General features: G+C 47.6%; 1 protein-coding gene across 1 annotated transcript in view; it reads right to left on the bottom strand.

Annotated features, from left to right (window-relative positions):
* The window catches only part of DENND5B (DENN/MADD domain containing 5B), a gene marked incomplete at its 3' end in the record, with an annotated part of 97,661 nt that overhangs the window by 22,303 nt on the left and 65,395 nt on the right, over positions 1-9,963 (bottom strand). The window contains exons 14-15 of the mRNA XM_015413899.1: positions 7,032-7,160; positions 1,308-1,429 (exon numbers count right to left, since the gene is read on the bottom strand). Of these exons, the coding sequence (XP_015269385.1) occupies positions 1,308-1,429; positions 7,032-7,160 (251 nt within the window). The remainder of the gene's footprint in view (positions 1-1,307; positions 1,430-7,031; positions 7,161-9,963) is intronic.

Below are 9,963 nucleotides of genomic sequence, written 5' to 3'. Positions count from 1 at the left end.
GTATTTACTCAGACTGGCAGTGGTTCTCCAGGGTCTTTCACATCACCTACTGCCTGGTCCTTTTAAACAGGAGTTACCAAGGATTGAACCTGGCCCCCCCCTGCATGTAAAGCAGAGGCTCTCCCGCTAAGCCACAGACCCTTCACTAATCTGTAGAACTTCCTGGACAACAATCCATTGATCTCACAGGCCTTGGACAGGAGGCCTACCCTTGTTTCTAGACAGCCCCCCAAAAAACAAAGAACAACTATCAGCAACAATAGGTAACACAAACCCTGCAACAAATTCGGATGCTGTCTGTTTCCATATCCACTCAGCCAACACTTTTAAAGGGATTAAGAAAATCAGCCATACCACCCAGGGCTCATCGATGTACTCACCCTCCAATGTAAAGTATGCCATTGCATATCAACAACAACTGCCTTTCTGCTGTCTATGTAGGACAAACTCGACAGTCATTGTGCGAAATAATAAATGGGTGCTAATACGACATAAAAAGTGGCAATATTCAGAAACCTGTAGGAGAACATTTTAGTACCCCGGGAATAGAGTCACAATTCTCCAGCAAAGTAACTCCAAAGGGAAGCTCCAGCATGAAAGCTGATGAGCTAGTCTCAAGGTCTTAACAAGAACACAGATTTCCTTAGCCGTTACAGGTCTTAACTGGTTTAACAAAACTAGAGGAACCGCATTACATTACCAACAATTACTGTTATCATGGAATGTGCCTTTCTTGATTCCATTTGGATTTCACACAACTCACCCCCTGTACATACTTCCCGCATTTCAAGAACCACTGATCCTGCTGCTTATGACTTTCTTCTTTGTAACCTCATATAAACACCCCATCCCGGCCAGACCTGGACGTTCTGTTGGATAAACAGGTGCCAGCGGTGGCCAGGACTGCCTTTCACCACCTTTGGCAATCTGCAGCCCTTCCTGGGCAGGAAAGATCTTGGCACTGCGATGCATGCTTTGGTAGCATCCAGATTAGACTACAGCAATGTATCAACCCTATTATGTTCCATTTGAATTCTGTGTGCATTTGCTTTTTCAGATTTGCGCAGGCAAATGGTTACTTGCATGCCTACTTAATATGATATTATTCCAACAATCTTCTGCATGATGCATGGTCTGTGGAAGCGTTCCCTAAGCACAACACGTATATGCCAGTTCCCCAGTGCTCTTGTTTCTCCAGGGATCAGGGACACTGCTCTCAAGACCAATGTCTGCACGCATCGTAGGAAGAGCACCAGGTGTCCCTTTATCATGCAAAGCAGAGAATGCTGGGATTGCTCCCTACACACCGATGGTGGTGAAGACACTTGTGAAGCAGAAGTAGTTCACAGCATTGAGCGAAAGAAGGTGATAGAGGAACTGCTCCCGCTCTTCTTCACAACGCAGGAAGGCGTAACGCTTGTACAGTTTCCTGCAAAGAACCAGGGAAAGTGGTTAGACATCCATAAGACTAACAATGAATGAGAAAAAAAGTGGATGCAAACGTGTGAACAACTCCCACAGTTGTCAAATGGGATCAGCTGAGATTTGATGGAAATATTTAACTGTTAGTTAATCCTTGGATCTAACAAGAGTTACACATAATGCTTACTTTTTACATGACTGGTACACAGTGTATATTTTCTACGTACCTGGGGCATTTTTTTATCCTGCCCTTCCTCCAAGGTGTTCAGGGCTGGGTACACGACTCTCCCTTCCTCAGGGCCAAACTATACGTTTGAGCGTTTAAAGCACTGGATCCGGATTGGGTCCAGGTTGCCTGGACCAATTCAGGGTCCCTGCAGATAAGCAGCAGCACCTGTGGGGAATGACTTTTAAAGAATAAAGGACAGCTCAAATGGGCTCAGAATGCTGGGGGGGGGGGTGTCTCCTGCCTTCACCCCAAACCCTCTTCCCTCACCAGAAAAGCACTGGGAGGGTATTTCTCCATTTTTGCTGCTCTGCGTGCACAGAATACTCTGCATGAGTGACAAAAATGGGAAAATAACTCCCCACCCCCTGTGCCTGCTTTGGCATGGGGAAAGGGCTCAGGGAGCAGGAGCTCTCCCTGCCCTCTGCAGAGGTGTCTGCTGCCCATTTGTGCTGTCAGTATTTTTAAAGCCATTCCCCACAGCTGCTGTTCGACTGTGGGGAATATAAATTGGGTCTGGGCAATCCAGACCCAACTGTCTAAAAATCCAAACATGTAGTCTGGCCAGCATGGTGTAGTGGTTAGGAGGAGAGGCCTACAATCCGGAGAACTGGGTTTGATCCCCCACTCCTCCTCCACAGGAAGCCTCCTTGGGTGACCTTGGGCCAGTCACAGTTCTCTCAGAGCTCTCTCAGCCCCACCTGCCTCACGAGGTGCCTGCTGTGGGGAGGGGAGGGGAAGGTGATTGTAAGCTGCTTTGAGACTCCTGGGGGTAGAGAAAAGCGGGTTCTGAAAACCACCCTTTCTTCTCCTTTTATCCTTGCAGCCACCCTGGGAGGTAGGTGAGAGAGGCTAAGAGAAAGGGAATGACCCAAGCTGTCTGCTGAGCTTCAAGAGGGAATTTGAACTAGGTTCTCCCATACCCTCATCAACCACTCTGTCCAGTATCCCTCACTGGATTTCAGCTGACATAGGGAAGTTACCAAATCAGATACTTTTTGCCAGCACATCTAAGGCTATAACGAGTTGCTTTAGAGAGGACTCAGACCACTGGACCACCTGTCAAGCTATTGTCTAGCATGACTGTTAAGGGCTCACAAGAGACTCAGGCATTTGTCCTCGTCCCCCAGCCCCACCCAAGGTCCACTTTAAAAAGAGAGGCTCTGAGTGGGAACCTGCAGAACAAAGTTTGAGTCCAGTGGGGGCACCTTTAAGACCAACAAAGTTTTATCCAAGGTATGAGCTTTCGTGTGCACGCACACTTCCTCAGATACAATGAAACGGAATTTACCAGTCCGTACATATAAGGCAGAAGTTGAGCAGCAAATTAGCATACAGCATAACGAAGATGCTTTAACAGATGCAAAAAGGAATAACAAGCTTAAGTTTATGACATCATTGTTTGAATTTAATTCTGGGGGAAAACAGTGAAGCAAATAAATATGTCAAAAATTGAAGATAGATGTGCGGAAACCTGATATGTGATAAACACATGCTCTGTCACACTAAGCGACAGCCCAATGCCACAAAAGGGCTCTCCTCTAGAGTTGGCAGAAAAGGCATAAGCAAAAGACAGACCTGCATTCCAATCCACATTCCCCCCCAAATTAAATACAACCACAGTATATCCGATGCTAGTAAATTAGTTCAAACTTTCTGCTGTTATCACTATGTATGGACACAGCATAGGGAAACACAAAGGTGGCTGGCCTGGCGGCCAACCACAAACAACAACCACATGGATTAATGAACAGACTCTGAGGGAGCAGATTACGAGGTGGGCTGGCTTGGTGGACAGACAGGTTAACACTGCACTAAAAACATCGGAGCTTTGGTTACTGCACAGAAAAAGCAAGGAAACCTGCAGCGCTAATGAAGCCCTGATAGCTGCATGCATAGAGGTGATGCTGCGTCTGGTGCTGTTTCCTGCTTTGTTTCCTTCCAGTCTGTAGCTGCTGGAGTGACAAGCAGCCAGTCAGAGTCATTAGACACTTACTACCTTAATTTTTCCAGCTGGTATTGTTAAAATGCAAGGCAGGCGGTAGCTGTAACACGGCTGCAGGCGGCGCATACCTTTGCAGTACAGAAACAGCAGAACCCTAATCTGTCCAACCTCCCCAGGAAACTCAGTCTTCCATTCACGTACCTCAGACCCTTCTCTGTTTGCTCATTACAAACATTTGTTTAAGAAATGGCATCTCGCTTTATAGCCCCAAGAGAGTCCCTAAACGGCTTACAAGATATCAGCATAATTAAATTGTATTAAATTCACAATGCACACTAGGCTTGCCAAGTCCCCCGGGGGGCAAGCCGGGAGTCCCCCGCTGTGGCTTAAGGTAGGACTTGGCAACCCTAATGCACACAGATCAATAATGCAACATAAGCGGTTACCTGAAATACCAGAAGCCTGCCAATTAGGGAGAAGCCCACCTCCCCTTAAAAATCCCATTCCTGACCTTCATTTGAAAACTCATTCAAGGGCGGACCCGGCAGGCCTCTCTGGGGAACTTGCTCCATTCTATAAGGGCAGACCCCCAAAAGGTCTGACTTCTCACAGTTTGGTGTCGTGGTTAGGAACGCGGACTCTAATCTAGGAGAACTGGGTTTGATTCACCACTCCTTCACATGAAGCCAGCTGGGTGACCTTAGGCCAGTCACAAGCAATGCTCCCTCTAAGCTGTGGAGTCTTGTGAGCAAAAATTCTACTTTGTGAGCTACTGGCATTACAGTTGTGAGTGAGCGATTTGGCTGCTGCATAAATTAGTTGGCTCTGGAGCCATCCTTCTTGAGCTAAGACAAAAACGTGTGAGCTGGAGGCTAAAAAACTGTGAGCTAGCTCACAGTAACTCAGCTTAGAGGGAACACTGGTCACAACTTCTCCCAAGAGCTGTCCTCTCAAGAGCAGTTTCTGTCAGAGCTCTCTCAGCCCCACCTACCTCACAGAGTGTCTGTGGTGGGGAGAGGAAGGGAAAGGAGACTGTAAGCCACTCTGAGTGAAGGGCAGGATATAAATCCAGCCTCCTCGTCTTTTTCTCACACCCGCTTCCCTCCCTTCAGAAAGAGTTTCTTTTTGGACAACAGTGAAATATGTGGGGAGAACATATGGGGAAGTTAGTCCCCATTCCTGGTGGTGGTGGTGGTGGAAATTGCTGTCAAGTCACAGCGGACAGAAGAAGAAGCAGGAGGAGGCGATTAGATGGTCACCCCATCGGGTTTCCAAGGCCAGAGATGAACAGAAGTGGTTTTGCCATTGCCTGCCTCTCCCAAGCAACCCTGGACTTCCCTGGTGGTCTCCCGGTCATTCAAGTACCAACTAGGACCAGCCCTGCTTAGCTTCTGAGACCTGACGACATGAGGATAACCAGGACCACCCAGGTCATTTGTCAGACTCATCCCTACCCAGTCTAAGTAGGGAGAGATTCTCATCTGCTTCTAGCGGCTATTGACAGGGACAGCAGCTGGGCTTGGACTTGAGGAATGCAGGTTCAAATTCTTCTCCAGCTGTGGGAACACTCTCCAGCCTAACCTCCCTCACAGGACAGCTGTCAGGATAGGCCACCTTTCTGGGCTTATTGGAGGAGAAGTGGGATGCCGAGCCAACATGGAACAGTGGTCAGAGTGTCTTGGACGAGGACCAGGGCGTCCCAGGTTCAAATCCCCACTCTGTCATGGAAGTCTGCTGGGGGACCTGGGGCCAGTCACACATCCCTCAGCCTGCCCTGCCCCACACAGGGTGGGGGTCGTGAGGATAAAATGGAGGAGAGGAGAATGATGTAAGCCACTTTGGGTCCCCACTGGGGAGGAAGGTGGGGTGTAAGTGAATCAAATAAATAAAGTAGAATCACAGAATCACAGAGCTGGAAGGGGCCATACAGGCCATCTAGTCCAACCCCCTGCTCAGTGCAGGATCAGCCTCGAGCATCCCTGACAAGGGTTTGTCCAGCCGCTGCTCAAAGACTGCCAGTGAGGGGGAGCTCACCACCTCCCCTAGGTAGCTGATCCCACTGTGGCACAATTCTTACTGTAAACGTTTTCCCCCTAATATCCAGCCCCCTAATGTCCATAATTTAAACCCATGATTGTGGGTCCTGTCCTCTGCTGCCAACAGGAACAGCTCCCTGCCCTCCTCTGACAGCCCTTCAAATACCTAAAGAGAGCAATCATGTCCCTCTTCAACCTCTTCTCCAGACTAAACATTCCCAAGTCCCTCAGCCTTTCCTCATAGGGCTTGGTCTCCAGGCCCCTGATCATCCTCCTCGCTCTCCTCTGCACCCGCTCCATTCTGTCCACATCCTTTTGGAAGTGAGGCCTCCAGAACTACACACAATACTCCAGGTGTGGCCTGACCAATGCAGTGTACATGTTAGCTTATTCCCTCTACTACATGTTCGCTTATTCCCTCTAGAGCTCAGGAGAGGGAGAAGAGATTTAATTGTCCAGAGGCAAAGGGCAGGCTGGGGCTATGCTATCTGACCCCTGCTGCTGATCTGGGATTCTTAAAACGCCAAACCCAAAAACAGGGTATTGAAAAAAGAATATTACAAATAAGAGAGCGGAAAGTAAGTTTACATTTAAAACAATGGAGAATCTTCATTTGAGTGGAACTATCTGACCATGAAATTAAAAGACGCCTGCTCCTTGGGAGGAAAACGATGGCAAACCTGGACAGCATAATAAAAAGTAGACATCACCCTGCCAACAAAAGTCCGCATGGTCAAAGCAATGGTATTCCCAGTAGTCATGTATGGCTGCGAGAGTTGGACTATAAGGAAGGCCGAGCGCCGAAGAATAGATTCTTTTGAACTATGGAGGTGGAGAAGACTCCTGAGAGTCCCTTGGACTGCAAGGAGATCGAATCAGACAATCCTAAAAGAAATCAACCCTGACTGTTCCCTGGAAGGCCAGATAATGAAACTGAAGCTCAAATACTTTGGCCACCAAATGAGAAGGGAGTACTCACTGGAGAAGACCCTGATGCTGGGAAAGACTGAAGGTCAAAGAAGACGGGGACGGCAAAGGATGAGATGGTTAGACAGTGTTGTCAAGGCAATGAACATGAAACTAAGCAAACGCTGGAGCCCGACGGAAGACAGGAGGGCGTGGCGTGATGTGGTCCATGGGGTCGCAAAGAGTCGGACTCGACTGTGCGACTGAACCACAACAAAAATCTGATCTCAAAGTGCAGAACCGCAGTTCTTAGTACCCAGGGTGCCTACGGCCATACCACCCTGAACACGCCCGATCTCGTCTGATCTCAGAAGGTAAGCAGGGTTGGGCCTGGTTAGTACTAGTACCCAGGGAAATTCAAGAGCTTTAAATGAGGAAGCTTTTAAAATAAAACACCAAACAGGGACTTGACTGCTGAGAACAGGAAGTTACTCACTTCGACAGAGCTTGATTGGAAAGAAGCTGCTTAAGATGCTGGGAGAGAAGTTTCTTTTCCAAGGACAACCTTATCCAGGCCCGGGCACGACCCACGTCAGTCTTTATTTCACTCATGTTCTGAATGTGCCTGGAGAAAAGAAAACAAGACACAAAATCCATACATAAAAGCCTTGTTTGTCTGAATGGGCTTGTCATGCTCCAGAACCTCCAGCTCTGTCTTCCGGAGTCATTCACAGTACAGTTCTTACACCCTTCACTGAATTCAATGGGCTTTGAAAGGTGTAACTATGCTTAGGATGGGCAATCTTAAGACTAGTGGTATACAAGAAACACTTACAATATAGACTACTACAATCCAGGGCTACAAATTACTTTATTAGGCATTGCCAAGTTCCTAACCCCTGCACAATACTTTTTTAAAAGACCATTTCTTTGCCTGCAGTCTTTCAGTCTAAGACTGAACCAGAGGAGTGGCAAGAAGAAATGGAACAAAAATGAAATGTGAGCATTTAAGTTAGGAGCATGGACTCTAATCTGGGAGAACCAGGTTTGATTCCCAACTCCTCCACATGCAGCTGCTGGTGTGACCTTGGGTCAGTTACAAGTTCATTCAGAGCTGTTCTCTCATGGGAAGTTCTCGAAAGAGCTCTCTCAGCCCCTTCCAGGGTGTTTGTTGTGGGGAGGGGAAAGGAAAGGAGATTGTAAACTGCTCTCAGACTTCTTTGGGTAGTGAAGGGCGGGGTACAAATCCAATCTCCTCCTCCTCCTCTGCTGTTCATCTAACGGGGCAGCTGAAAACCACTGTAGGCCCCCAAACAAAGGCTGCATGGGAATTACTGTGGTGCATCTCCTTCATATACCACTTGAGAAGTGTTAGAATCTCTGGGTCACATGGAAGGAGCCCACACACCGTCTCCTGCCCATTCTAGCATTGCAGCAGTGTGGAACTGCATGCAATATATGCTGCTTAAAATCTTGCATCATTTACTGCAGTGTTTTCAAAACAGCTCTGCATATACATCCTGACCTTGACTAACAGTTCCGCATAAGACAACAGGTTTGCTGTGGGGCCCACTAACTACTTAACACAAGATTAAGACCTTAAAGCAAGCCCTTGAGACTCCAACAGGCCCTTTCAAAGCAAGTGAGATAATCCCCGGGCAGATCTCTTTGTCCTTTGTTAACTACTCCCACAGCCTCCCTTTCCCAAAGCACTGACTCACAACCATCCAAACAAAGGACAAAAAAAGAATCTTGCTTCTGGCACTGGCGCACACACGTTCTGCAAAGCAACCCCCACGTTTTGGCTCACTCTTTTGACAACCAGCTCTTACGGCTTCCAGCACAACACACTGGGCACATGATCAGAAAGTCCTTGAGAAATACGATGCACACATTATTCACCCGCAACTTGCTGAAACACTCAGTATAGCTATTTAAAGCCTTTTGATAGGAAACTGTATCAAAGCAGATTCTTTCCACTTTCCCATTTTTGATGCGCTCCATTTAAAATACACACACACAACACACAAAGTGATTATTAATCATTCCCAATACTTTCAGAGAAAGAAAGAGCTATCCGTGGCTATCATCATCACCAGAGGAGAAGCAGGGCAGCTTTCCCCACCCAAACCAAAACTTCCTTTCTATCCTCCGTTGTGTCTGACAGACAAAGAAAGCAGATTATACATTACAAAAGATATCTGTGTTTATTATGACTCCAGGGGAACCAGCCTTGAAAATCTTCATTAAACATTCACTCTAAAACCCCAGATTAGTGCTAGATGACTTCAGTTAATGCACAAATGGGGCTGCATTAGCTTACTTTGTGTATTTTTTTAAAAAAAAATCTAAAGACTATCACAAAGTAATTTTATGATTAGCTATTTCTGACCAACAGACATTTTCCTTGTATGTGAGACTAATTTCTCATGCCACTTGTAACTGTAAGCTTGAACAGACAGGATGCTGGGAGTTCTGTCTATGTTACTTTTCCCTCTAAAAATTAGGCAGGGTCAGTATTTGGAAGGAAGACCACCAAGGAAGACTCTGCAGAGGAAGGCAATAGCAAACCACCTCTGCTTCTCACTTGCTTTGAAGAAGAGTTGGGTTTTTATACTCTGCTTTTCTCTACCCCAAGGCGTCTCAAAGCAGCTTCCAATCGCCTTCCTCTTCCCACAATAGGCACCTTATGAGGTAGGTGGGGCTGAAAGAGTTCCGAGAGAACCTGTGACTGGCCCAAGGTCACCCAGTAGGCTTCATGGGAAGGAAGAGTGGGGGATCAAACCCGGTTCTCCAGATTAGAGCCCACCGCTCTTAACCACTACGCCACGCTGGCTCTTGAAAGCCCTTTGCTGGGGTCCACCATACACTGGCTAGAGCTTGAAGGCACTTCACACACATTTGAATCAGGAGGATCACTTCATGAAGGTGAGGAAAGGCTCTCCTCCCCTGTATGCCATTTCCTTGATCTGAATTGACATGATTTGGGGGATGTTTATTTTACAAGATTTATACTCTACTTTTCTGCCCTCACAAGGACCCCCAAGGCAGCTAGGGGGGGGGGGGGCTATTTGCCCAAGTATGGAAGCCACGATAGGACAAATAGTACTCCTCCCCTCATAATTTCTCAATCCAACTCACAACTCCACACACCCAATTAGAGAAAAAGAGACATGGGGAGCTCCACTCCCAGAACTCCCAGAATCCTGTCAATTTGGACCTTGACAGAAACTGAAGAGGAATGGAGGCAGCAGAATCCTCAAATGGCAGAAAGGACCAGGGGTCATTTCCTGCGGGAGCGCACAGGAACGAAACTCCGGCAGTAAGGAGCCCAGGGGGCGGGCACATGCAACAAGCCCCGCCCCCTGCTCCCAGCAGCCCTCAGTCGGGCCACGAGGAGCAAGAAGCAGCCAGGTAAGTTGCAGAGC

This window comes from Gekko japonicus, unplaced genomic scaffold, assembly GCF_001447785.1.
Source record: "Gekko japonicus isolate JY-2015 unplaced genomic scaffold, Gekko_japonicus_V1.1 scaffold1588, whole genome shotgun sequence".
Lineage (NCBI taxonomy): Eukaryota > Metazoa > Chordata > Lepidosauria > Squamata > Gekkonidae > Gekko > Gekko japonicus.
This window is presented reverse-complemented; position numbering and strand designations above follow the sequence as displayed.